Source organism: Silene latifolia, chromosome 10, assembly GCF_048544455.1.
Source record: "Silene latifolia isolate original U9 population chromosome 10, ASM4854445v1, whole genome shotgun sequence".
Taxonomy (NCBI): domain Eukaryota; kingdom Viridiplantae; phylum Streptophyta; class Magnoliopsida; order Caryophyllales; family Caryophyllaceae; genus Silene; species Silene latifolia.
The window spans coordinates 161,206,452-161,220,602 of NC_133535.1; the positions used below are offsets into that span (position 1 = coordinate 161,206,452).

A 14,151-nucleotide genomic window follows, 5' to 3' on the forward strand; every position below is an offset into this window, starting at 1 on the left:
ACAAAATCTGTTAATTACCAAACACTTCTACTAAATCTGCTAATTGAAATATACTAGTCAAACCTGTTAATCCAATCTGTCATTTATAATCTGCTTGACCAATCTGCTTCTGCTAATATCAATCTGCTGATTACCAAACAGGGCCTAAGACGAAGAAAAATTTGTACTCTTACTTAATGACATTAGTGATTAGTCCCCACTCCCGGCCATAATTTGACAAACGTCTGCAATTAATTACAAAACTATTGAAATAAAGCACGAGAAAGAAACAAAATAAAAATAATTCTTTCTTTATTTTAATAGTAAAACAACTATATGATCAAGGACAACGACTGTGTGCTTTAAATACCAAAACTTCGTCAGTTGTCAAATGCTCTACAACACAACATCATCAATCTCCTTTCTCCTCTCTTACTAAGCTAAAACCAACATTTACACACTAATTTTGTTTCTCTTTTAACACATTATTTATTTTTCAAGACATTCTTATATTTTTTCGATAATTATTGAAAATGGGTTCGAAATCAATTGACAAAACAAAGCAAAAACCAAAGCATAAGAAGGGATTATGGTCACCTGAAGAAGATCAAAGGTTAAGAAACCACATTCTTCGACATGGCCACGGTTGTTGGAGCTCCGTACCCGTGTATGCCGGTAAGTCGAAATTTTACCCTAATTTAGTGTAAAACCGTTTTACATCACAATATCACATCAGATTGACCTATTGTTAAGCTGTTTTCACTTTGTTAAATATTAATTCGATTTTATCATCATATATTAATTACGAGTACGAAGTATTTTTTTTACTGTAGTAAATAAAATGGCACACCGTCAATAGTAAATAATGTGCTTTGGCTCATTTCTTGTTCATGTCATTGTGATTACCTAGTATTTACATAATTTTTAATTACTCATTTCGATTTCACATTTACTATCAGCCAGCTTAGTTGATAAGGTCTTTATGAGTCGTAATTAACTAATCAATACTATATATTAATTCCAGAAACCAAAGGACTTCAATGTAATTAAATAAAGCTATACAAATTAATTATACTATATAGTTTTAAATCAATAGCACTGTGCGATGGACCTGAACAAGGGACTTTAATGTAAATATTATATAGTTTTGGTTGAAATATAAATTTAGAGAACACCGGAATATGGTGATTTTCCTTAAAATAAACATGTCCCACTTATGGTATTAATTAGTATAAAGATGTTAATTATTTTAACATAAACAAATAAGTATATTATATTTTGGAAACTATTAAAAAGTAAATAAATCAACCTAGATTTCCAAAAACTATAATATTCCATAATTATTTCGACTTAATTAGTTTAATGCATATATGAAATATATTTAATGCATATATGTAAATCACTCATGGGATACTTAAAGAGTAAAAGTAATTATGTTAGTAGTGAAAAGATTTGTAATAACATTGAATATAGTAATATGATAGTAATCACTCATTTGAATAGTCAAAGTAACAATATTACCAGCGAGCACGAGTAGTAAAAGTAATATATCAATATTAATGTACAAGTAGTGAAAGTAACAATAATTACGACGGGAATAGTAAAAGTAATAATAACAAATGTAATAAAAGTCAACAATTCTAAGAACAAAAGGAAGTATATATGAAAAATTAGCTAAGTAATCGATTTAAGTAAAATATTAATAGCGGGAGTAGTGAATTTGTCTCATAATTTATTTCATTGTAATTTTAAGATATACTCCGTATCATAAAAAATATATATATTAATGATAAATTTATGAGTTATGCAACTTTAAAAGTAGTTTTAGTTAATTGAAAATATATTTTTATGCTAAATAGAGGTGGCCCGGGCGAAGTCGGGCACCCATGCTAGTTATATTTGAAATTTAGAACCCGTCCTATTTTGTTTTAATGCTCGCTTAGTTAGCGGTCCCCTTGAAAAAAATAAAATAAATTACGATTAATAGTCTATTGGTGCTTACAATTTCTTAATCCACACACATACATACAAAAAGCTATACGTGTAATTTACATCAATTTTTGACGAATTCATGATAAGGAACATGGTTTGCAAAGATTCGAAATAGTAATTAAAATACAATTCGATTTTAATTTTTGCTTTCGAGATTATATTAATAAAAGAACTAGTAAGACAAAAAGAGAATAGTCAATTTAAAGGGTGCAAACAAAATATATTAACAATGACATTTACATTGCATAAAATACAATGTACTACAAGTATAATATAAGCTTGACTTTAATTTCATTCATCACCTCATCATTTTCAATTACTAGTTGAAATTTACTCGTATTAATTTTATTTTATGAAATTTGAAGACCTAAAATATTATTGGTTGATTTCAGGACTTCAAAGAAATGGAAAGAGTTGTAGATTAAGATGGATTAATTATTTAAGACCCGGACTTAAGAGAGGCACATTTAGTGCTCAAGAAGAGGATACCATTATAACCCTTCATGCCACGTTAGGAAACAAGTAAGTTAATTACTCGAGTCTGGTTATTTCGAATTTGGGTCATTTTTAATTTGTATGTCAGATAATGATTTGGTTTTAAATATGTTGTTTTCGCTTTTACGAGCCATTTTGGAACGGGTTCAGTCAGGTTGAGTAATTTCAAAAAGTTCGAGTTAAGTGAGCTGACATCCGTCGGTTTAGCAATAAAGTGTCAGTTAGTTTTATAGAGTTTGCTTTATTTGGGTAGTATCTTCCTAGTACAAGACAATCTTGGCATCAAGCTATTATACAACATGCAGACAAATTAATACAGTGAAATGACTGAAATCTACATAGAAAAGCATGAACATAAAGTTTAATGACATACATAATTAGGCAGACCAATAAGTTATCCCATTAATTTAACCATGACTAATACTAGAATAACGATAATTAAGCTACTAAAACTATCATGACGCAATGTCCATAATTCCATAATTATACCGAAAAATTTATTGAATGATTCTTTATAAAAAAACTTCCAATTATAATATTTTATAAAAAATTGCCATTTCTTTACAAAGAGTCTAAAGGTAATGGCTTAGGCACTTTCTTAAAACATTACTCTGATTTATTAGTTACGTAGTTTTCGATTTCAGTACAACTCTCTCATGTAATTAGTGTTTAATAACTATTGATAAAACGGGTTTGAAATATAAGTTAAAGTGAACTATATATTCGTAAATTACTGATTGAAGTATTAATTCTTTGATTAATGATAAATACAACCTTTTTATGACAAACTTATGCATATATTAATGTAATTAACGTTTGATTTAAGTTTTTATTTTCTTTTTTGGGGCTGTATGTATCATTTTCCTAATTTTGTTTTAAACTTTTCTTATTGTAAATTACGTTCTAATTGAATTATTTTCTTTTTCTGATAGATGGTCTCAAATAGCGCAAAATTTACCTGGAAGAACAGATAACGAGATCAAGAACTTCTGGCACTCACATCTCAAAAAAAAAGTACCTACTATGGCCAAAGAAATTGAAGCCATTATTTCCAGAACTGAGCAAACCAATTCAACTCTTCAAGAAGATAATGAATCACTAGTTGATGTTAAATCAAACACCACAATTTCAACTCTCGATTCGACTCTAAAGAATGAAGTCGATTCGAAACAATCAATAATAAGCAACAATCAAAGCTGCCTGCCAAAAATCTTCTTTGCCGAATGGCTTACAATGGATGATATGATTATTGAGCATAATAACAATAATATTATGCATGGTGATCTAATTACGTGTTATAATTCAAATGAAATTGATCAAATTTTTAATGTGGACGTCCAACAAAGTTCTAGCCAAGGTGCAATTACGTATAACCAAGAATCATGCAGTAGTGATGAGTTTTTCAATGGAGTCGACGATTTTGTGTTCGATTCACAGCTCAAGTTTGAAGATCAAGCATCAGAAAATGGACTTGACGACTTATTATTTGCTTGGGGTTGATTTTCACAATAATTTCAGATTAGTTAAATTTCTTATTTGTGTATTTCAAACAAAATTTAGTGATTGTGTGTGTATATAGCGATTGCTTGCAGCTCAAGTAATAAGCTTTAGTTCTTAGTAGATCATCGATTTTTCATGGCTAAAATAAATAATACTGTGTAAAAAAAAAGTTGGTTTTATTTTAATTTTTATAAAATTTTATGGTGATTTGCTAACTAAAATACTCAAAATTTAGAAAGAAAGAGAAATCACCGTATATTATTAGTTTAATTTATTAATTCCCTTCTCTAGTCATGTACGGAGTATTTTCCTTTTTTTTTTTTTTTTTTACTGTCCATTTTATGGCAAACTTATGAAAGTCGTTAAAAGTTAGAAAATAATATAAAACTAACCCTAATAATATAAACGTAATTGCAGATGTTAACTAACTTAGCTAGCTGGTCAAGTTCAAACCCCGTCAACTTTATAACCCTAACCCTAGTGACTTTTTTTACTAAACGTAAATAAAAAGAAACAAATTATACCGAGGGATAAGATCTATTAATTTCAAGGAACAAACGTAATTTTCTCGTTACCATCTGATGACATTGACACATTTTTATCTCATCGAAAAATGACCGAGTTGTTATTGCTAGAAGAACCTTCTTCTTCATCTACCAACCGTTTACAATTAAATTAATACAAGAACGATGGCTTGACCAACCAAACCGAGAAATACTATTAGTCTTTTTTCACTTCTATTTAAAAATGTAAATTTTGTCGTATGAACTATCAATAATCATCAAATGACCTGCACCAAGTAGTACAAAAGAATAATAATGCCCTCTCTACATTTCATTTTTTAAAAGCTTTGTATAGTTACGTAGCTACTACATGGTCATCAAAATAATACTCCGTACTCCGTAATAATTAAGAACTCGAATCACATAAAAAGAAAACTAAATAGTTAATTATTAAAAGTTTACAAGTGCTTAATTATTTATGTTGAATGATTAATTTGATTAATGAATGAACTTTTGTCCTTGAGAATCGCATATGTAGATCTCATTACGTTGCATGTTTTGGCATTTTGTTAATGTCCACATTATGGACACAACCTTATTCTAAACTGATTGCAAAGACGACCATGAGAAAGCAAATTAACGTTCAAATTCATAATTAGCAAACAAACAGTTTTTTACTTTTTATTTTTGTTTATATTATACACGCTAATCATACATAATTATAATTATATTCATATAATGTGCGTCATGTTAATCAGCCAAACAAGTTTTTGAAGTTAGTAACTGTGAAGAAACCCAAGTCCCACATGTGAGGGTTGTTCCACATTGATAAAAGAGGAGAAGAATTACCACTTATCGCCAATTGGTTTTAGAGTGGAACCCTCTTGGGCCTATTGTATGTGGACTATTTCTCCTCCGTTTGGGTGCGGTCCAGGCCCGTTGTTGAATTTAACAGTAACGGTTTTAGTATGTAATTTTTCTATTTGTGAATTGTGATTAGTAATTTTATTACGATGATGACTACTCCCTCTTTCCTAGTGAATAGTTTACACTTACTTTATTTTGTGACTTGTGAGTGAGAGATAAATAAGTGTAAATTATTATTGACCGGGACGGAAGGAGTAGTATTTACTCATAGTTACATTGTTAGCAACATTGTTGTTAGAATCGCGATTCGATCCAACGATTCTACGATTTTACGATCCAAAAATGCTTGATCGATCCTGGATCCTACGATTCTATCATAGTTGTAGAATCTTACGATCCTATTAATTTGAAAATTTCTAGTGATAGGATCATAATACGATCCTACGATTTTACGATCCGATTCCATAATAAAAAAATTAATATATATTTTTATATAATGACACTGAAAAACCTAAATTTCGTGTAAGTTGTTCATACAATGATACTAAAATCATTAATTACCAATAGTTTATGAATAAATATTAATAAATAAGTATTTTGATTTTCAATTATATGTTTTTACCAAATAAAAAATTATATTTAAGGAGTTTGTAGAATCTTGCGATTCTACGATTCGATTCTACCGATTCGATCCTACCCTCCCTATCGATCCAAAGTAGAATCCCGATCCTGACAACATTAGTTAGCAATATTGTTAGTATCATCATTTTTTTGGGATGATGGGGAAATTTGCTTATTTGCAGCCATTTTCTTTGGCGTGTAGTGCGTGTACGAAGTTAATCACCCTTTTTACCATGGTGATAGGTTCGAAGTCTATAAACATAGATCAGATCATAAATCTCCAAATATATGCATGTAATAGCTTGTAAATCACATATATCAAGTAAACCACTTTTTTATAACCATGGAAATAGACTTAAATTCTATAAGACATAGTTTCAGATCATAAATAAACTCCACAAGATTGCTTTTTGAAGGAGTTTCAACCTGAGACACAGGACACAAAAATTTTACTCAAGTTTTAAATATTAAACTCCACTAGGGATGACAATGGATCGGGTTGGATAGGGTTTTGCAATATCCAAACCCGATCCACTTACCTAGTGGATCACCAATCCATATCCAAAATTTCAAAATCCATAACCAATCCATTATACTTTTTACGAATCCATACCCGCTCCAAATCCATACCTGATCCAAAACTTGATTTGACTATATAAAAAATTCATTTTATATGACAAAATTGAAATTTCAAGTACAATAAAGCCTAAATTTTCAAAACTATTTGATTGGATCGGGTTCGGATATGGATCGGGTTTGGATTTGGTTCGGGTTTTTCAATAGTGGATTTGGATATGGATTTTTAAATAGTGGATCGGGTATGGGTTATTAAGAATTGGATTTGGATCGAATATTTTTCTCCGGATCGGTTCGGTTTCGGTTCGGTTTGAGCGATTGGACCTGTACGGACGGTTATATATCATCATTTTATGTGTTCGGGTGATGTAAATTGTAAAATGAGCGCCGGTGCTGTGGTGCATATTCATTGAGAAAAATGAGGTTCGAACAATAGTTTTTTTTTTTGGTACTAATGAGGGGCGAAGCCCCGTAAATTAACTATGAGCTATTACACGGGGAATAGCTACCCCAAATATATCTTCTCGAAGAATCGTTCTAAGACTGGCGGATGGATTATCTAAATAAGTAGGCACTGTGCTTGAGTAGACTCCTTGATTTGCTAGTGAGTCGGCTGCTCGGTTTGCTTCGCGATACGTATGCTCAAGTTTAACCAACCAATGCTCTTCTCGTATTAATTCCTTGCAGCGTTTCACTATAACCTTCAAGCTGTTTGATACGAGTTGATCTTCGTTTATCATATTGACACAAGGCGCATTATCCATGTGAATGAGTAGTTTCTTTATGTGAATCGACTTTGCTCTTTCTAACCCCACAAGAAGAGCTAGTAGCTCGGCTTTCATGGATGAACAACTGCCGCAGGACAAAAAGAAAGCAGAGATGAAATTACCTGTTTCGTCTCTAATGATGCCGCCACCCCCGGCTGGACCCGGGTTCCCTTTCGAAGCACCATCGGTGTTCAACAGCATCCAAGAGTGTGGAGGAGGGAGCCAACGAATATATATCTCAGCATGTAAGGGTTGAGGTACCAGAAAGTCAAAACGGTCGTATGCTTGCTTAGTTAACTCAACTTGGCGGTATATGAATGTTCGGGGTTGTGTTGGGTTCTCGGATTCTCGGCCAAACACAATATTGTTTCTCCATCGCCATATCCACAAACAAGTTAAAGCAAAGTAAATAGGCCAATCCTTATCCGTCGTAGAGACGTCATTGCTTGCACTTTTGCACAACCAATCAGTAAAGGTGGAGTTAAAAAAGGAATGATTCGAATTCTCAATACCTATTAGGGCCCATATTTGTTTTGAGACCGGACACGATCTTAGAAGATGTTCGGTTGTTTCTTCGTCAGTTGCGCACCTTGGACATATGGGATCGTCACCCATGTTTCTTTTGACTCGATTAGCATTGACCATTAGCCTCTCGTGGGAAGCTAACCACAGGAACATCCGAATTCGTTGTTGGATTGGTAGCCGCCATATGGTTCGCCATACCATGGGTTCGGGTTGGGACGAACTGTCCTCTCCTTTCAAGAATCCCAAGGCCGATTTTAAAGAGAATTTCCCCGAGCTCGTACCTGTCCAGTAAAGCGAATCTTCAAGGTCTGGGTCAATGGCTAAGGAAATTGAGGCTATTTTTTGGAGTAATTCTTGAGGTAAAAGATCGGAGAATAAATCCCATTTCCATCCATGATTCGTATCCCACATCTCGCTCACCGTCATGCCTAGGATATTATCGGGAATAGGCGCTAGAGTATGGTCAGACGGACACAGACCATCTACCCACTTGTGGTCCCAGAATAGGGTTCGACGGCCATTTCCCACCGCGGTTGCTGTGCCTCGAACTATTGTTTTAGCTTGAGACGATATCCCGGACCATACATTTGACATATTATTCTTTGCTTGAAAAATGTCGATATCACAGCGGTTATTGCAGTACTTAGCCCTTAGAGTACGCGACCATAGGCTTGTAGGTTCCGAAAGGACTCTCCAACCCAGTTTTGTGAGAAAAGCCGCGTTTGCTTGTCGAGCCGATTGTATGCCGAGACCCCCTAAGGACTTGGGTTTCTGTAAGTTTTCCCAAGAGATTAGGTGGATTGATTTTTTTTCTTCATTTCCTCCCCATAGAAAACGCCGAGATTTTCTATCAATGGAATCGCATACCGACCTTGGAATTTTAGCCGTTTGCATATTATAATTGGCTATGGTAGTCAACGACGATTGAACTAAAGTTGCTCTTCCAGCCAAAGACATGCGTTTTGTTGACCATCCCGCAAGGCGTTTGTTAATTTTCTCTTCTAAGTGAGTAAATGTTTGACGGGTTACTCTTCCATTTATCGTTGGCATCCCGAGATAAGTCCCTAAATCATTTGTTTCTTGAAAACCGAGCACCAAATTGACAGCTTCCCTATTATCGAGTACCGTATTTTTTGAGAAGAATACTCGGGATTTTGTCTCGCTTATCTTTTCTCCCGAAGCTTTACAGAAATTATCAAGAACTCGTCTTATAACTAGGGCTTGCTCCGCACTGGCTTCTCCGAAAATAACCATATCGTCTGCAAAGAATAAATTAGTAATGTCTGGTCCATTTCGGCATATTGTCACGGGTTTCCAATTATTGTTTCGGACTTCGAGATCAATTGCTTGTTGAAGTTTTTCCAAGCACATAACAAAGAGATAAGAGGATAAAGGATCTCCTTGCCGTACTCCCCTTGTGGGGATAAATTTCTCGGTAGGTTCACCATTCCAAAGGACTTGCAGTCTTGGCGAGGTAACACACTCCATGACAACATCTGTTAAAAGGACGGGGAAGCCAATGTCGGAGAGAGTAGCGTGAATGAAATCCCACCGGAGACGGTCATACGCTTTTTCTAAGTCAATTTTTATTGCCATAATACCTGACTTCCCTTTCTTTTTATTCATCGAATGGATCATTTCTTGGAAAATAACGATATTATCAGTAATTTGACGGCCTGAAACAAATCCGCTTTGAGTCTCAGAAACAACCCGAGGCAATACTTTTTTTATTCTGTTTGCGAGGACTTTACTAATTATTTTGTATGCCACATTACACAGTCCGATTGGTCGGAATTGTGTAACCGATTCTGGAGTATCCACTTTCGGTATAAGAACTAGATGAGTATCATTTAACCCTTCAGGCAACCCTTTACCCTCAAGTGCCTTGATAACCATGTCGCACAATGATTGCTCGAGCAGAGGCCAATGTTTTTGATAAAAAAGTGCTTGGAAACCGTCCGGACCCGGGGCTTTGAGTGAGCCCATATGATTAATAACTTGTTCAATCTCAGCCTTGGCATATGGTCTATTGAGCCATTCCCAATCTTTGTTATTAAAATCTTGGAATAAATCTCATGGTAAGCCGTCTATCACGCTCGAATTGTTATCATCCGTGTAGAGATTTTTGAAGTAATCCACAATCATCTTTTTTACTTCGTTGGGATCGTCTACCCATAGACCCTGTTCGTTTTTCAAAGAAACAATACGGTTTCGCCATCTCCTTACCAAGGTACTGACATGAAAGAAAGAGGTATTTCTGTCACCATCTTTGATGAACTCGGCTCTCGATTTTTGGTACCATAAGAGCTCTTCTTGGGCAAGGACCTCATCCAATTCTTTTCTAAGTTTTGCCTCTAATTTAATAAGATGTCTCTGTCTTGCAAAGGATAATTCACGCTGACAACCTCCTATTCTTGCAATTAGAGAACGTTTTCGACGAAAAATATCGCCAAAAATAGTAGAGTTCCAATTTTGAAGTTTCTTTGATAAAAGATCAAGTCGGGATGGGAAATTCCCGTCTGATGGCCAGCTTTCCTCCACGAATTCTTTAAAATTCTCATGTGTTAACCAACAAGCCTGAAAACGAAACGGTCTATTGACAGAATTGAGAGGAACAAAACCGTTTGGGGAGATGAACAAGGGGCAGTGATCTGACTGAAAGGCGGGAATGTGTTTAACCATTGCTTCTTCGAAAATCGTCCCCCAATCAGCTGTGCAAAGAGCTCTGTCTAATCTCGCGCTTTGTCTTGTCTCTACCGAGTTTCCCCGGGCCCAGGTGTGTGGAGACCCAGAAAAAGCTAACTCGATAAATTCGCAATTCTCAATCCAGTTATTAAAGTTCTCACAGCGTCTTGCCATGGAAGCGCTTCCCCCATGTCTTTCATTTAAATTTCGAGTTTCATTGAAGTCACCCGCAAGAAGCCACGGCCTGTTATTAATTCTAGCAAAATTCTCCAATTCAGACCATAATTCTCGACGATTCAAGGGGTCGGGGCTTGCGTAGATAGCAGAAAAGAACCATGGTAGCTCCCCATTACGAGCAATTTCAACAGTTATAAATTGTTGATGTTCTTTTATTGGTCTGACCGAGACCACATCCATGTTCCAATATAACCAAATTCCGCCACTAAAACCGATTGCATCCACTCGAGAATGACCTTTATAGCCTAGGATAGAACCTAGTTTAATTGCGTGATCACTACCCATGTGAGTTTCAACGAGCGCTAAAACCGTAGGTTTATACGTTCGAACCACTTCCTTAATGGCGCTTATTTTATTCTTACTACCGGTGCCTTGGACGTTCCATACCATGAAAGTGATATGGGGTAGGTTATGTGACAAATTAGGAATTCTTGTACTCATAAAAACAGGTGCGTAATTTAAAGACGATAGATAAGCTCTGCTTACTAGATTGAGAATATTGTCAACACTCCATGGTATCGACAACTCCACCGATAGATTCGACTGATTGGTCAGTACTGCTTCGAACTTGACATCCATTATCGGACTCTCCGCTACCATTATTCCTAGGAAGGGAGCCGCCATCTCCGGCCATGTCGAGATCGTTATTCGTTGTGATGGAGGCACCACCTCTATCTGGGGGTTTTGTGGGAGGCATCGTGGCTGAGGTAGGGGGCGGTCGAGATAGGAGAAGTATGGATGAGGGTTCATGGTTGTTAGCTATATTGATAGATGAGCTTAAGCTTGTAGTATAAATTGTATTCGAAATACTAGCAGAGGCGTTAGAGGATTGGTTTTTTGAAGAAGATGGAATATTTGAAATATCCTGAAGGATATTATTAGTGGTATTATTATTATTATTGCTAGCATTAAATTTAGATAAGGTAATAATATTGTTAGATGATTTTATGCTTGAATCTTTCTTAACATATTTAGCAGAGGTTTTGATGGACTTTGATTGCGAAATAAGCCTATCAGTTTGCTTGTTAAGTGTAGCAATCTTTTGCTTGAATTTTGGGATATTGTGCTGATTTTGTGTAGGTAATTCAGGGTTAATTATGGAATGATTTGGTGTGTGAATAGAATTTGGTGAATTATTATGAATTTCCGAAAATTCGGTTTCCTTAGATAGTACATTGTATCTTGAGCCTGTATCTTTTGAAGGTTGACCAAATTTGAAAATCGAACCTGGGTGGGTTGCGGGTTGTACCGACGTGCTTGGTGTTGCAGGCGGTTTTTTTCTGGGTGGTTTTTTTACCATCATCCAATCACCGAAATCATGCTCCTCTTCCGGACGAAGGCCTGCTTCAAGCGAGTTATCTTTACAGGCGATAGTTTGAACCTCTTGTAGTACTTCCTGGCCATCAATAATGCTTAATGTTACATCAATTGGGCGATTCTTTGGACATGAATCTTTGTCGTGACCTAACTTCCCACACTTAAAACAAATCATTTTGAGACCCTCGTATTGAATGCAATAGACTTTGCCATATAATCGAAACTTCGATAGAAGCGGTTTAGAAATATCCACTTCGACACTTAGACGGGTAAATTGGCCCCTTTGCTCAATAACCGTCCGTACAGGTCCAATCGCTCAAACCGAACCGAAACCGAACCGATTGTACAGGTTGTTTAGAAATATCATTTAAGCTCAAACCGAACCGAACCGAAACCGAACCGATCCGAAACCGAACCGATCCGGAAACCGAACCGATCCGGAGAAAACCGAACCGATCCGGATTTTTAAATAGCCGTCCGTACAGGTCCAATAATTAGTCGAGCCGTCCGTACAGGTCCAATAATTAGTCGAGCCGTCCGTACAGGTACAATCGCTTCAAATATCATTTAAGCTCGACAATAGTTATTATGTCATATCATCGATTTAATTAGTCGAGCTTAAATGATGTAATTAGGTCCAGCCGTCAATGTAAATTGTCTCTATAAATGTAATTAATTAGTCTTTTGAGCTAATTATTGTTTTTGTTAAAGACGTTGATCTTGTTAATTAAGTGAATTCACGCAAAATATGTTAAAACAACTATGGTATGAAAGGATGGATCTTAAGGTTAATTCAAAGTATTAACAATAGGTCTTGGTATAAACGGGCGGGGCGAACAGACGGGTAAAGACCTCTAATAAAATGGGTAGGGGGACAAGGTGGGGCACCTCCCATGTGCTTCCCACTTTATGGCAAATGAGTATTTTGTGAGGGAAAATGGTATCCGTCTATACGTATAAACGGATAGTATTCGTCTATAATGAGAATTTGTGAAGTATTAAAACGATCAAAATGATTACAAAAAGATTCGTTTATGATTTTCTTACTCTTATTGACATCTTTGCTTTCTCGGAGTATAACCTAAGTTACAACTAATACAGAAATTAGGTTGATACTCCGTATTATGTACAGAGTACATTACTTATTGACATATGGTCGATCTATATAAATCCGATTTTATATTCATGAAATAATAAGGGTTATACTCTTTCATTTACACTATGATCAGAAGCCATATTATAATATAGGGTATGGACCGAACTGTACTCTCACGACGTTCTGAACTCAGCTCACGTACCGCTTTAATGGGCGAACAGCCCAACCCTTGGAACATACTACAGCCCCAGGTGGCGAAGAGCCGACATCGAGGTGCCAAACCTTCCCGTCGATGTGAACTCTTGGGGAAGATCAGCCTGTTATCCCTAGAGTAACTTTTATCCGTTGAGCGACGACCCTTCCACTCGGCACCGTCGGATCACTAAGGCCGACTTTCGTCCCTGCTCGACTGGTAGGTCTTGCAGTCAAGCTCCCTTCTGCCTTTGCACTCGAGGGCCAATCTCCGTCCGACCCGAGGAAACCTTTGCACGCCTCTGTTACCTTTTGGGAGGCCTACGCCCCATAGAAACTGTCTATCTGAGATTGTCCCTTGGCCCGTAGGTCCTGACACAAGGTTAGAATTCGTGCTCTTCCAAAGTGGTATCTCACTGATGCCCCCCCCCTCCCCCCCCCCCGAAGAGGGCCTTCTTCGCCTTCCACCTAAACTGCGCAAGAAAGGCCCAAAGCCAATCCCAGGGAACAGTAAAGCTTCATAGGGTCTTTCTGTCCAGGTGCAGGTAGTCCGCATCTTCATAGACATGTCACGTTTTATTTATATAATCAGTTGGTTTTTTTTACCTAGCTTTAATCAACCTCAGTTTCAATGTCAAAATTTATTTATACATCATAGCTAATTTTTGTACGTTATTTAAAATGGCAAAATTTATTTATACATCATAAGATTTTGGAGATTTTATTTGTATTAATTATACTCTATAATCTATATTATACTTTATACAAACACTATAATGTTTGGAGCTAGAACTTTTCT

General features: G+C 36.0%; 2 protein-coding genes across 2 annotated transcripts; one reads left to right on the forward strand and one right to left on the reverse strand.

Annotated features, from left to right (window-relative positions):
* Nucleotides 1–372: 372 nt before the first annotated feature.
* LOC141609499 (transcription factor LAF1-like) lies at nucleotides 373–4,177 on the forward strand. The gene is made up of 3 exons (XM_074428545.1): nucleotides 373–654; nucleotides 2,364–2,493; nucleotides 3,399–4,177. Exons 1-3 carry the CDS (start codon nucleotides 513–515, stop codon nucleotides 3,964–3,966), a joined length of 840 nt encoding a protein of 279 aa, XP_074284646.1. The 5' UTR covers nucleotides 373–512; the 3' UTR covers nucleotides 3,967–4,177.
* Nucleotides 4,178–9,898: 5,721 nt separating this feature from the next.
* LOC141608798 (uncharacterized) lies at nucleotides 9,899–10,927 on the reverse strand. Its single transcript, XM_074428142.1, has one exon. It carries the CDS (start codon nucleotides 10,925–10,927, stop codon nucleotides 9,899–9,901), a length of 1,029 nt encoding a protein of 342 aa, XP_074284243.1.
* Nucleotides 10,928–14,151: the final 3,224 nt, after the last annotated feature.